This window comes from Diceros bicornis, chromosome 9 (assembly GCF_020826845.1).
Source record: "Diceros bicornis minor isolate mBicDic1 chromosome 9, mDicBic1.mat.cur, whole genome shotgun sequence".
Taxonomy (NCBI): Eukaryota; Metazoa; Chordata; class Mammalia; order Perissodactyla; family Rhinocerotidae; genus Diceros; species Diceros bicornis.
The window spans coordinates 52914620-52929602 of NC_080748.1; the positions used below are offsets into that span (position 1 = coordinate 52914620).

General features: G+C 37.0%; 1 protein-coding gene across 2 annotated transcripts in view; it reads left to right on the forward strand.

Moving 5' to 3' along the window:
- The first annotated feature begins 33 nt into the window (after positions 1-33).
- Positions 34-14983, forward strand: part of PIBF1 (progesterone immunomodulatory binding factor 1) — a 194604-nt gene continuing 179654 nt past the window's right edge. Inside the window, exons 1-5 of one of the 2 annotated variants that reach the window (XM_058548291.1) lie at positions 34-260; positions 1362-1661; positions 8734-8834; positions 11414-11612; positions 14017-14136. In XM_058548291.1, the coding sequence (XP_058404274.1) occupies positions 1410-1661; positions 8734-8834; positions 11414-11612; positions 14017-14136 (672 nt within the window). In that variant the 5' untranslated portion in view covers positions 34-260; positions 1362-1409. The remainder of the gene's footprint in view (positions 261-1361; positions 1662-8733; positions 8835-11413; positions 11613-14016; positions 14137-14983) is intronic. The other variant, XM_058548290.1, reaches the window with a different exon arrangement.

Here is a 14983-nt window from a genome sequence, read left to right on the forward strand (position 1 = left end):
CCCAGCATGCGTTGCTTCCCGCGCCTGAGTGGATCTGGGGTGAGTTCCTGCGGCGTGGGCGTCTGCACGCTGCTGCTTCCACAGTCTTCGTCTGGGCGCGGAAATGGTTGTCTTGGTTACGGGTCCTAACGGTCTCGGGCCTGAGATTCCTTGTTGAGGGGCTACAACCTGAGCTGCTGTCTGGAGACGTCTTCGCTCCTCGAAGTGGCGGCAGTGGTTGCTGGTCCACCCTACGACGTGGAGTAATTGAAGCTTTCCAGGTAGCTCGCGGCTATTCTTTCCTTTCGCGCGTGGGGCATGGAATTCTCCGATGCTGCCAAATTTGGGTTTTATTCTTCACGCCGCATGTGTGGGCAGTCCTAGTCCCTGATCCTTTGTAATCCAGGTGATGTTGCCTGTCTTTGGTTTCACCTTTCCTTACCCCTTTCCCTATAAAAAGGAGGGTGGCCGATCCAACTAAAGTCCCTTCCGTTTCCCCTCCACACACCGTTTTTCTAATCATTCAGTTTAGAAATATTGACATCTGCAGTACAGTAAATAATTTATTATATCGTGTAGTATTAAAATAAAGGAGTTGCTAAAATTCTTGTGAAAAGGTTAGAAGTTCGACTTAGAATACTTGAGTTTTTCTCTTCTACCCTCTTGTTTTCATTCTACTATCTGCAAGTCTATAAAAAAATGTTTTATCTCACTGTTTCCCGTTTTAAAAAAATGTTTAGTGATGCCTCATTGCCTGCAGAATAAATTTCGAACACCTTTTGCCATTCAAGGCCCTCCACAGTCTTGATTGTTAAGATTGTATGTGTGTTTGTGCTTGGGGGATGGGAGGAGTCACTACTCAAATTCATAAAGACTTGGCCCCATCCCAACTACCATTAGCTTCCGCTGTTTTACATCTTCACCGTCTCTATACCAACTTTAAGACCTGCATACTTTTCCCTTTTTACTCCTCCTTTCCAAATCCTTCAAGATTCTAAGTCCTACCTCTGTAGACCCTTCCCTTGACCAACTCAGAAGTGATTCTCTAATCTTGAACATGTGCTGCTTTTATTAGTAGCATTCCTGGGTATTAGTGATTCAGGGCTTTTTCCTTTATCTTGTACATTTCTTTGTTTTCTCCAAGTAAGATTCCTGCCTCCAGGACCTGGGTTTTTCATTCATCAAAAGGCTGAATCCCTAGTGGGATTTAATGAGTTTGATTTAATATATTTGATTTAAGCAGTAATTTACTAACCTGTCCTAGATTTGGAGTCTTCTAAATTGCTTAATAATTACTTAGGGAATCTTCAATATCTCTTTGATATACGTTGTGCTTTCCGTAGAGAGTGAGTACATTGAAATTAGTATTTTTTAACCTACAGAAAATTGAAATAGAGTTGGAGAAGAAAACTGACCCATAATAATAAAAAATGTCTCGAAAAATTGCCAAGGCATCAACAAAAGTCAATGTCTCTAGCTCTCTGGAATCTGAAGATATTAGCTTAGAGACAACAGTTCCTACAGATGATATTTCCTCATCAGAAGAGCGAGAAGGTAAAATCAAAATCACCAGGCAGCTGATTGAACGGAAAGAACTGCTTCATAATATTCAGTTACTGAAAATAGAGCTATCCCAGAAAAATATGATGATTGACAATTTGAAAGTGGATTATCTTACAAAGGTAAGATCAGGTGCAAGTTTTATCTATATGCTTTATTGTCTTCAAACTGCAGATAAATAGGAATTAAATATACATGTATATAATCTGAACCTGAAATGAAACATTTATCATTTCAAGAAAATAATTATATTTTTTTGCGTAGTTTAAAAAAGCTGATTTTGAAAGGACGGGGGAGTAAATAATATTTCTGTGTACCAAATAAAGAGTCCTGAATGAAGGGATGATTTAAAGGTGGGCAGGAATGAACTGATTCTCTAGGCTCAATTTTTTAAATCGAGCTTGTGTGAGGTATATTTTCTTAGGTGTTTTTTCTAGCTAAGTTGTTTTTTCCTTCATTTAGAACTAATCCTGACGAGACTAGTTTGATAGAGAGAATCAAGATCATAATAATATTATTGTGTCTGTATGGTTCTCTAGCCTTCTCTAGATATTTGGTTTCTTTGGTGTCTTTCTATTTGATAGTTACTATGTCATCATACCAAGTATAAATTCAGTTACTATAGTCTTTGACAAGTAGTGTTTGCCAAATAAGATGGGATGTTCTAGTCCTTGTTTTTCTGCCTTGTGTGGTTATTTAGTTACAGAGTATGTTATGTAAGACCTGGTAAAGTTGTCAGTAGCTATAAGAAATTTACAGTGGTTTCAGATGAAAGACACTTTTTTAACTCTTACTACTTCTGTCTCTGGGAAAATCTTTTCTTTCCAATAGTAAACCCTCCACTTTGCTCTTATCCCACCTCTTCCTATCTCCCCTGCCCATTTTGTTGTTTTAGTTATAGTTTCTCTCTTGTTAAGTCAGTCTCCTATTTTAGCTCTTGCCTATGTATATTAACATACTTCAGTATCTTGCTGCTAGAAAAATTTCTTGACCATGCCTCTCTAGGAAAATGAAATGTCCTAAACTCCAAGGTCTTGACAAAGTAAAGAAATAGTTTAGGTACTTTTTTTTAAATTGTTAATAGCCAGCATTTATTGAGTGCTTATTCTGTGCCAGACACTGTTCTGTGAGCTTTCCATGTGTTATCTCATTTAAGCCTCACAACTCTTTGAGGTAAAGGTGCTTTTTGTGGGATCTTCTCTCACCCATCATATTAAATGAATCAATAGAATAAGTTACATGAGTGCCTGATATTTAGTAAGCACACAAAAAGTATTAGTTATTGTTGCTGTTATCAACTAAAATAATATTCTCATTTTTTTCACCACTTTTATTTTCTATGCCCCATGTGTATGTTCATAGGACTACCTGCCTTTTTTGTGTTTTTGGTATTTGTCTCTCCTGATAGATTATGAGGTTCCTGAGGACAGGGACTTCTTTGTATTCACTGTTGTATCTGCAGCACTTAGACTAGTCCCTGGCACATAAGTGCTCATCTTTTTCCTAAATGAGTGACTGAACCCCATTTTGCTCTTAATGAAACAGAACTACAAGTGGTTAATAGTATACCAAGGCCGTTCAGATGGAAGTGAGGAAGCCAGGGAGGAAGCGAGGTAGAATTCTAACCAAGAAGTCTAAAGCCAGTACCCTACCCAAGTAGATCTCCTAACACTTCCTTTTCTGTTCTCTATATAGTCACCAACCTCGACTAGGTCACTTGGTAGGTTATCAGTGTGTCCAGTGGTTTCCTATCTCAATTCCTTCACTCATACTGCTTTTACTTTTCAAATGGACTCCCACAATGCTACTGGCTCATGTATATCTACTCCTCAAGATCTCCTGTAATGCAACTCATTGAACAAGCCTGAGGTAGTCTCCCATTCATTAATCCACCCACTCAGTCAATAAATATTTTATTAAGTGCCAACTATATACCACATCCAAACTTACATTTGTTTTCAAATTTACTTCTTGTTTTCAACTGCATTGTGCTCAGTTATAAATGGCTGCTCTCCTTTTTCAAGTGTGAGCTTTACATTATAGTAATTGTGGCTTATTCGTGAGAGACTCTCCAGTGTAACAATCAGAGCTGCAGTTCTAGATACACACGCCTAGAATCCCAGCCCTAATAGTTACCTTGGACAAATTCTTTAACTTTTTTATTCCTTGATTTCCTGTAGAATAAGAATAATAATAGTATTTACTTCATAGAGTTGTTGGGAAGATTAAATTAATCAATGCACTTAAGTTCTTAGGTGCCTGGTTTATAATAAGTAATAGTAGGTGGTGCACATATTCCGCACTGTATTATTATTTTTGTATCCCATGGTGCTTAGTACAATTTTTTATTATTGTGGTTTTCTAGTTGGGCCAAAAATATAGAAGATTAAAGTAGTCATATTCCTGAGTTTATGGCACATAACCATCATTGCTCCTTGTGAGGTCCCTTTTTATTTTCTATATATATTCTTTTTATTCCCATAGCTCATTTCCCTTTCTCCTTCTCTCTATGCATCTATTTTCATGTTTACTCTTTTTTCTACATTTATCCTTGAAAATGGGTATTTTTCTTATTTTTTTCCTCTATATAAATGTGAATTGCGTGTTTTGTTTTAGATTTCATTTCTTACATAGTTGTTCTTTTCAACTCAGTGCTGTTTTTAAAATCATTCATGTTATGTATACATCTAGTCCTTTGCTTCCAACTTCTACATAATTCTCTGTGTGCATCTACCAGTCTGTCCATCCACTCCAGCAGTGATAGGCACCCAGATGGCCTCCAACTCCTTCCCACACATGCAGGAAGGGCCTTCTTTAGACATTTCTCTTCTGGACCTGTGTGAACATTTCTTTGACATATATACTCAGGAGTAGAATTTCTGGCTCACAGGGTATAAGTATACTAAATTTAGCTAAGTGTACTGCCAAATTGCTCTTCAGAATAGCTGCTTACTCTACATTGCCATGTTTTTTGTCTATGAGCACTAGGGTTGTTCTGCTTAGAGACCTCTTAGGGGTAGGTGTTTGTTGTCAAATATGTGAAAAAATATTACATGTAGAAGAATTAGTCTTCCATAATTCATCAAATCCAAGATACCTCAATGATAAGATGGACCATTACACGTGTCGCTAAGGTAAAAAACTGCCAAGTTAAACTGTTATATGCTGTAGATTAAGATGCATTCCAATTTCAGAAATGTAAAATGTGAGAGAGTGTGTGGGATCAATGAAGAAACAGTGTTTTTAGCCATTCATTCATTCTCCAAAGCTTACTGATGCATTAAGCATCAGGGATACAAAGATGAAAATCTCACGCTCTAGCATTACAAAAAATAAACTTTCTTCACTAGACTATAGCTCCATAATAATGGTTGGAAGTCACAGGAAGGGTAGATTTCTGCTGAACTTAAACCTGTTCTTGCTGTTAACATTTAAATGGCCTGATTTTAATTTACTGAACTTCCTTTCATTGAAAGCATTCAGGTAGTCCTGAATGGTCAAGTGTTGTAAATATTATAGGTATATTTGTTGTGGAAAAAAGAGTGACCCAGCTGTCCAGTGTTTCCGGGATTAAGTTCAACTGTTAGTACTAGAGATTTGGAAAATAGTGGCTACCTGTAACAGAGATGTAGAAACCATAGCTTAAGCAAAATAGGGATTTTGTTTCTCTAGTATAACAGGAATCTGTAAATAGGTAATTTAGACCTGGTATGGTTACTACTTGATATTATTAGGAACCCAGTCTCCTTTTTATCTTCTGTGTAGCTACTTTTAGAATGTACTTTCCACCTCAAAATCACAAATGGCTGATCTACTTCCAGTATTGTGTCCATATAACAGGCAGAAATAAGGAAAAGGGTAATGGGAAAATGGGGCATATGCCAAATGAGTCAGTCTCCTTTAAAGAGCTTTCCCAGAAGCTCAAGCCTGTGACTGCAGTTGACTAGAACTGACCACCCCTAGGTGCAAGAAGTGGGAAGCTGGAAAATGTAAGTTTTTATCTGGACACGTTGTTGTCACTAATAAAAATTAGAATTACCTCAGAAAGAAGGGAAGACTTGCTGTTGGGAGATAACTAACAGTTTTTTTCTACTCATCAAGGTCTTTCTTAGTTAGAAAATATGTGAATCTATGTAACTTAATGTCTTTCCACATCAGTATGGCAGCAATACAATGTTAGTATTTATTACAGTTTATAACTGTTAACAGTTTATTACTATGAATATCTTGGCCCATGTTGATTTGATTTCTCCATATCTAAAAACAGGAACAGATAGATCCAAGGAAACTTAAAAAGCATCAATTCCCACTTCCCGCTCAGCTGCTTGCTAACTGAGAGAGCTTAGAAGGGTAGCTGCTTAGGCCAAACTTCCTGATAGTAGAGAATTGTTAGCATTGTATTTTTACCCCATCCATTGCTGCCTAAATGCCCTTCCTTACGCCACTTCTTTGATCCTTTCTTCTTCACTCTTCTTGCCTGTCAATTTTTAAATGCCAAAACTCTTTTTGTTTATCTCTTATTAGAGATCTGTGGGTTCCTTCTTGCTTGAGAAATGGAGTGCATCTTCCCAGCTTGATTGTCTCTGAGTTAAGGGACTTAACTTAGAAGTCAGTTAAAATTGTGAAAGTTGTAACTCTGAAAAACGAAGTTTCTGTCTTTGTGGTCACAGTGTTCTTGATTTGTAAAATAGTAATTATGAGGAATGTGGTTATCCTTTGTTGATTTAAGACATTTATTGAGGGCCAGCCCTGTGGCTTAGCGGTTAAGTGCGCGCACTGCGCTACTGGCGGCCCGGGTTTGGATCCGGGTGTGCACCGACGCACTGCTTCTCCGGCCATGCTGAGGCCACGTCCCACATACAGCAACTAGAAGGATGTGCAGCTATGACATGTAACTATCTACTGGGGCTTTTGGGGGGGGGAAGACATTTATTGAGACATGTTGCTGGGAATATAGCAATAAATATGGCAGAGTCTCTTTTATATGGAGATCCCATTCAAGTGAGAGACATAATCAAAAAACAAACAAGGTATCTTCAAGGTCATATGATGTAGCATCACTTAGCAATGGCTACCTTAGATAAGGAGTCAGCAAACTTGTTCTGTAAAGGGCCATACAGTAAATATTTTATGCTTTGTGGGTCACATATGGTCTAGCACTTATTATTCTTTGTTGTTGTTGTTGTTTTACAACACTTACAAATTTAAAACCCATTCTTAGCTCATGGGCTGTGTAGAACCTGGGCTAAATTTGGCCCATCATCATTGTTTATTAACCCTCGCTTTAGATTATGTAATCAGAGAAGCTATTGGCAGATTTAGGCAGTTGGAGTTACGTGTCCTGATTTTTATATTCAAAATGTCACTGAAGTGATAGACTAAGGGTAGATAAGGTAGAAGCAAAAGACAGTTATTAGGCAGTTGCTTTATATAAGACTCCTGAGTTGTTGGCTTCATCAACTGGAGCCATTTATGGAGAAGTGGAAGGCTGGGAGAAAACTGATCTGGGAGGTAAAATATAAGTTGTGTTTTGAATATGTTAAACTTTAAATTCCTGTTAGATTCCTGAATGGAATTGTCAGTTGGAGTTTAGGGGAGAAAACATGACTAGATATGTGTGTGTGTGTGTGTGTGCACGCGTGTGCGTGTGTGGCACTTAAAGCCAAGGGATTGGATGACTTTACCTAGGGAGAGCAGAGAGCCCCAAATCAAGTCAAGGGGGAGTGCAGCATTTAGAAATGGGGTAGAGGAAGAGAATCCAGCAAAGGAGCCTCAGAAGCTTGAGAGTGTCCAGTGAGTTAGGAAGAAAACCAGAGAGGAGAATCATGAAAGCCAGAAGAGGATGGAGCAGTCAACTCTGTCAAATCATGCTAAGTAAGATAAATATGCAGAAATAACCATTGGACTGGGCATTAAGGAGGTGATTCATAACTTCAACAAGAATAGTTTTACTGGAATAGTATGGGACAAAAACCGTATTGAAGTTTTGCTCTGATGGTGGTTAGAAAAATGGTACTGTAGCAAAGGCAGTGGTGTGATCAAGGGGGTGTGGTTTGTTGTTTTCTTAGTGGAAGATAGAACATGTTTGGTTAATGATAGGAATGATCCAGTAGAGAGGGGGAATTTGATGATGCAGTAGAGAGGGGGATATTAAGGATTGGCTGTTAAATAATCTATTTTAAAAGGTGAACGAGAATTGCCTGTGTTGACAGGGAGAGAGTAAAGAATTTTCTAAACAGACTAAGAGCAAAATCCAAATGCATAGAGGATTAAGAGAGAGCACAGCATATGTGGGGAATGGCAGGCACTTAATTTGGCTGGAACAGTATTTTCTTTTAAGCTAGTGACAAGAAAAGTGATTGGTGAGGGCCAGATAAAGAGGGACTAGTATATTATGCCATGAAGTTTGGAATTTATTCTGAAGACAGCATCCTCTGAAGGATGTAGAACTGGGGAAATAAATTTTTGATAGCGTTTTTAAAAGGTAAAATAAAGGAAGATAGGTTTGGAGGTTGACAAAACTGGAGGCAGGGAAACCAGTGAGGAAACCATTATAATAGTCCAGGAGAGAGGTGATATGGGTCTAAGTGAAGACTTGTCAGTGGCTGTTAAAGAGGACAGTTTTGACAGCAATTTATGAAGTAAACTCAGCAACAAAAAAATGGTGTCTGATCAGAATAAGCAGTGAGAGAGAATTAGACATATCAAACACAACTCAAATTTTTTTGCTTTGGAAACTAGGGAGGTGCAAGGAATATAGGATTAGGTAGGGTTAATGACTAGTTTTGCTTTGGACGTTTATAGTAGCCAGTGGAAGATGTGTAGTAGTCAGATATATGGATTTAGAGTACAAATGCAGGATCTGGCCTGGAAATAATTACCTGGGCGAGGCACTAGCATACAATCCCTGTTGTCAATGGGCTTCTCAGTGACTGGGTTAAGGGAAAAAAATGGTCTTAATGATAGCCTGGCAAAAAACCATTTATGAGGCAGCAGTTTCAAACCATGGTTTAGAAACCATTTGTATGAACAGACTTTGTAGTTTGTGGACACAACCATTGCAAAAAATCTTCTATCCATTTTTAGCCTGTTTCTTTTAAGTGCTTTTTTTATGTTTAGTATTTTTCAAACAGAAGATTTTTTTATGATAAATTTGCAAATTAACCATATAATTTACCTTTTCTCTTAATTAAGATTGAAGAATTGGAAGAGAAACTTAATGATGCACTTCACCAAAAGCAGGTACTAACATTGAGATTAGACAACCAATTGACTTTCCAGCAGAAGGATGCCAGGTAAGAAAAGTTTTTAAAAAGCCACAATACCCATTTAGCAGTTAAAAGTTAAAAAAAAAAAGAAGTAACATCATTACCTGTTCATGCATGTGATTATAATTATATGCTAAAATAGAGAAATTTAAAGTCAAAGGTGGTCATAATTTTTATATCCAGAGCAACAAAAAAAGTAGGTTACTGGATACAGAACACAAAATACAAAAAGTCAAAATTCACTATTCATTCAGCAAACATTGCCAATGTGAGTAACCGCAGACGACAGTGGAAGCTCTCTAAACTGACCACCACTTAACCTGCTGTCTGGATTAACCTTTCTTCTTTTGCTGTGTAAAGCATACTGATTGAGTCTCACGGCCCATTGAACTCTCCTGGCTTAAAGTACCTTCTGTTTGCCTGCATACTTTCTCCAGCTCAGTGTGTACTTATCAAGAGTCCATTGTGTTTACTCTCAAATATGCCTATGCCAATAGTACTTATTATACTTATATAACGTAATTAAAAATTATATGAGGAAGTAGGAGTACAAAAAAGATGTGTCATTTCTATGAAAACTATAATAAAGTCTTTAGAAAGATTCAGTAAAAGTGAGGGACTAAAAAAATCATCAAATTAAGTGTAAGCAAGGCAGGTTTAGAGATTGGGGGCAAAACATCAAACAAATCCATAAAAAGTATCCTCTCAGATTTCTTCCCAAGTATCTTTTAAGGTCTCCTCCATTGTAATGAGATTGAACTTGGAAATTATGAACAATGATTTACACAAAAACAAAGCATACCTCTGTATTAAAAAAAATCTGAACCATATGTAAAAAATTTGGCAGATGAGTGTTTATTTCTATATTTTAATTAGAAGTAAATGTGTAAAGTAGGTATCTTTTCCCTTTGTGAGATTTCACTGTTTAACTGATATTTTAAAAAATTATCTGACCAATTATTAGCCACTATCACATTAGATCAGTGGCTCTCAAACTTTAGAATGCATCAGAACTACCTGGAAGTCTTGTTAAAAAAAGATTGTTGGGTCCCACCCTCAGGTTCTGATTTAGGCTGTGTCCTGAGAATTTGCATTTCTACCCAGTTCCCAGGTAATGCTGAGCTGCTGCTGGTTCGGGGATAACACTTTGAAAACCACTGCATTCAATAATAGAGCTTCTACTCTAATTCTTTAGACAGTTATCTGATGGAATGATGCTGAGAGGACAGTTAGGAGCCTATTGCTGTAATCCTCCTGATAGCTGATGGTGATAAAAAGTAGTTAAGATTCTGAATATGTTTTGAAGGTAGAGCTGATAGGATGTCCTAATGGATTAGATGTGAGGTTTAAGAGAAAAAGAGGAGCCAGGGATTGTGCCACCATTTTTGGCCTGAATAAATGAAGGGATGGAGTTGCTGTCAACTAAGATGGAGAAAACATAGTGATTCGAATAGGTATGTGAGTGAAGAGGGAGAGTTCATTTTGCACATGTTAAATTAGAGTTGTCTTATTAGAAATCCATGTGGAGGTATATGAAAAGTCTGGTCTAGAGATATAAATCTGGGAGTCATTAGTATATAGACAGTATCTAAGTCATGAGTGAGGCTGGATGAATTCCCCGAGGGAGTGAATATAGAAAGAGGAGAGGACCAGGTGCTCCAACATTAAGACAAACCAGAAAAGAAAACTGAGAAAGCACCACCAGTAAAATAGGAGAAACGTGAAGAGAGTATGGTGTCTTGGAACCCAGGAGAACGAAGTGTATGAGGAAGAAGAGATCAGTTGTGTCAAACGCTATCAATAGGTTAGGGAGAAAAGAACTGAGAATTGACTGTTAGCAATCTAGATGGCATTGGTGACCTTGAGATTTCAGTAGGAGAGTGAAAACCTGACTGGCATGGGTTGAAGAGGAAAGGCATTGGAGACAGTGAATATAGACAGCTTTTGAGAAGTTTTGCTCCATGGGGGAGCAAACAGAGGCCGCAGTGAAATGGAGTCAAAAGTTGTGTTTTTCGTTTGTTCATTTGTTTTAAGTTTGGAGAAATAACAATGTTTTTATGTTGATGGGAGTGATACAGTAGGGAGGGGAAAAAATCAGATGGTCACTTCTTGCTCAAAGTCTTTGGGTGGGTAACTAATAATAACAATGTCTACTCCATGTATTCTTTGAGAATGATGATTATGTGCAGATTACTGTTTTCATTACCTCATTGGCTGAATGAATACCTTGTGGGGTATACCATCTTAAAGAGGTATACCTTGAAGTACCTGTATAAAAGGAAGTGAAAATTAATGAGTAGGGTCCAAAGCAGATGTATAAGACTTAAACCTTAAGCAGAGGAAATGTATACTTTTGTAATTTGAATTTTTAAAATTATTCTTTAAGAATATTCTCTGTTTAATAATTTATGTGGCTGCACATTTAGTACTTAGTATAGAATTGTCAGTTTATGTTTAACTGGTTAAGTAAATAAGCATTTAGCTAGAGCCAAAAATACTATTGAGCTTCTCATTTCCTAATTTTATGTTACCATAAAAAGGTGACTTTGAGAAAATTAAATCTCAAGAATTTTTTTAAGCCTGCCATAAATTCTCTCTTAACGTAGAAAATATCAAGAACTGATGAAACAAGAAATGGAAACTATTTTATTGAGACAGAAACAACTAGAAGAGACAAATCTTCAGCTAAGAGAGAAAGCTGGAGATATTCGTCGAAACCTGCGTGACTTTGACTTGACAGAGGAGCAATATATGAAACTAAAAGGTTTTCCTGAAGATCAGCTTTCTATTCCTGAATATGTATCTGTAAGTGTCTTGTATCATTTAAAGAAAAAAAAATGCATATATTTTCAGACTAAAATTTGCCATTTGTGTTGTAGCCATAACTTTTGAAGTACCCAATTGATAAATTATTTTATGGCCCTGATCTGAAGATGGTGAATGGTGTTCAATCACCAAATTTTAGAGTCTTGACCATTGATCTCAGAAGTCAAGCAATAAATAGAACTCTGAAGTTAATGGCTGCATAGTCTATAGAAATGAATTTTCTTACCATAAACTGGTGGTTTGTAAAATCCACCAAAATGAAAAATTATAGAGATAAACAACAGATTAGTAGTTACTGGGGGTTAGGGATAGTTGAGGAGAGGGGAGTTGATATATGATGATAAAGGGGTTGGATAAGGGAGATCTTTATGGATCTAGTTCAGGATCTCGATTGCAGTGTTGGTTATACAAATCTATACATAGAATTGGTCTATGGCAGTGGTCTCAAATTGTTTGGTGTCCTCATCCCTTTACACTCAAAAAATTACTGAGACCCCAAAGAGCTCTTGTTTAGATGCACTGTATCTATTAATATTTATCATATTAGAAATGAAAACTGAGACATTGCTAAAACACAAGTACATAAGCACACATTCCATTAGCCGTAAAGGTGATGATATCATCACACATCATGTAGTCACTGGCAAATGCCACTGACCAGGCATAAAAGAATGAGAGTAAAACGGGCAAAAAATCTTAGTATTATTAGGAAAATAGTTTTGATCTTATGAATTCCGTGAAAGGGTCTCAGAGTAGTGGGGGAGGGACCGGAGCTCCCCAGACCACACATTAAGAACTGCTGGTTTCTGATATATAGATGTTATTTCACCTTAAGAGGCTTGAATTTTTTTCATCTATAAAAAGGTTAATAATAATCATAGTGCCTTCTATTGAGGTAATTGTGAAGATTAGCTATGATTATGTACGTAAAATGCTCAGCACAGAACTTAGAACATAGTAAATACATAATAAATATTACCTATTATTTTTGCTAGAGTGGTGGTTGCTACTCTTGGTTCTGATTTGGATAAGGTTTCCAGATTAATGATTTTCTATGAAATGAAGTATTACCTTTTTGTCCAGCTTTTTATTTAAATAGCTCAGATATAATTTTTCTGCCCAGCATGTACTGTCCAAAGCAAATTAAATATCTTAAGTGCTGTCCTTGAAGCTTTATCCATAGTAGATATCAAGTATCCCATTAGTGGCAGTCATACGTATTTTTGCTCTCTAATTTGTTGATGTTCCTTGTCATATCTTTTGTTTTCACAGGTATTATTATCCTAATTAATTATATGTAGATCCATTGTGTTGAGGACTAACCTTAGGACTTGCCTCTTAACAGATATGGTACTCTTGCAATACAGCAATATATTAAGGAGTCTCAGGTTGTATGCCTATAGAATACATAGTCCCTAATTAGCCTCTCCTAATTTGCTCGTGGGTTCTTAGTTTTATAGAAACTTGTCAGGTAGAACACTTTACTAGGTTAGGGCAGGCAAATTCCCCTGAGAGAATTATGAGTGAGAAGAGAGGTCTGAACTGAATGGAAGTAGTGATATGAAAGACACTCCTGATTCACCCTTACACTGCAGTGGTGGTAAGTAGAGCTTCACCAAGAGCCTGGGATGTAGGCTTATTGTATATTTAGGCATCGGAAATAGAGCAATGTACAAACCAGACAAAAATTTTTGCCCTCGTGGAGCTTACATGCTGGTGGAGCAACACAGACAGTAAATTAAAAGTAAAATATATAGAATGTTTGTCATAAATGCTATGGAGAAGAGAGCAGGAGTGAAGAATAGGGACTTTCTTTCTTCACCAGGTGGGGATGCTATTTTAAATCAGGTTGGGGGGATCAAGGAGAGCTTTACTGGTAGGGTGACATTTGCTCAGAGACCTGAAGGGAGTGGAAGCTGAGCCACGACTTTATATGTGGGAAGAACTTTTCTCTGAGAGGAAACAGCAAGAGCAAAACTCTTGAACACTTGATGTGTTCAGGAAGTAACAAGCAGATAGTTGGCATGAGCAGTAGTAGGAGATGAGTAAGTAGTAAATGGAGTATTGATAGAAGAGAGGAAAGAGACACAGTGTCAGGGATGAGGAGTCCTAGATAATCTGGGCCTTGAGGGAATTGAATTCAACATTAAGACAATAAAGTATTAGTGGTCAGAGTCAATTAACCACTGTCTTGTTTTAGTTTTGTACCAGTAAAACAAAACTTTATTGTACAGGCATATAATCTGAAACTCCTTAACTCTTTTCTTTTATTACCTTAATACTTCTTTTGATTACTGATAATTGAGAGTGCTATAAATTAGCAAATTTTAATTGTAATCTGAGTTTCAAGACTGCTTATTAATTTGATTTTTTTTTTTAAAAGATTCGGTTCTATGAACTGGTGGATCCATTAAGAAAGGAAATTTCTGAACTACAAGTGAAAAAGAATGACCTATCAGAAGAATTAAGTGAAAACAAAGGCCAATTGAAACAACTGACAGAGGTTTGTATGATTTTGATTGCTGGTGGGAAGAGGCTCCAACTTTTTCTATAAGGAGTTTCTCAAGATTTGTGATGCAGAATATAAAAGTCAAATGATAGAAAAATAGGACCAGGGGATGCTGACTGCTGCCACTCTTCATAAGTAGTGGGAATGAGGTTCAATTGGAAATAATCGTCTTAAAGATGGATGATATAAGTCCATGATATTGACCTGTAATCCATGGTTGAGCATTTTGTTCTTGTAACTCATTTCAGTCTCCGTTCTTCAGTACAGATTAGCCTTGTTTGTGGTATGAAAGGGAACTACTGTCCATTTATCAGTCATTTTCCCTCTTTATCAAATGCAGTCAGCTCTCCTAGTACTTGTTCAGAGCATGTGCCCTGATACTAGCGTCAATCCCAGTGATGTGCATGGTGCTGTGCTAGGTGCTGTGCTAGGTGCCGGCAGCAGTGAACACAAGAGAGACAGTGTCTGCCCTTCTAGAGTTCAAATTCTAGTAGATTAGAGTTAGAACCTTAAATGAAATCTTGACACTCATTTTCCATGTGACCTTGAACAAGTCATTTAATATTTCTTGCTGTGTCAAATGGAGAAAATAATACTGTTTATCCATTCATTTCATTGAATTGCTCATGTTTATGTTTCAAGGTAAAAATGTGATTTTTTACAAAGTTGCATATAAATATTTTATGTCCTATTATAAGGCCAACTTTTACCAAAAATCTGTTGTCCGGAAATAAATAATTATAATTTAATTTATATTTCAATGCTGTAATTTGCTGCACTATTAATCCTGGACAGAATCTACTTATGTCATTAGTATAGAGCCAATATTACAGGTAAAATA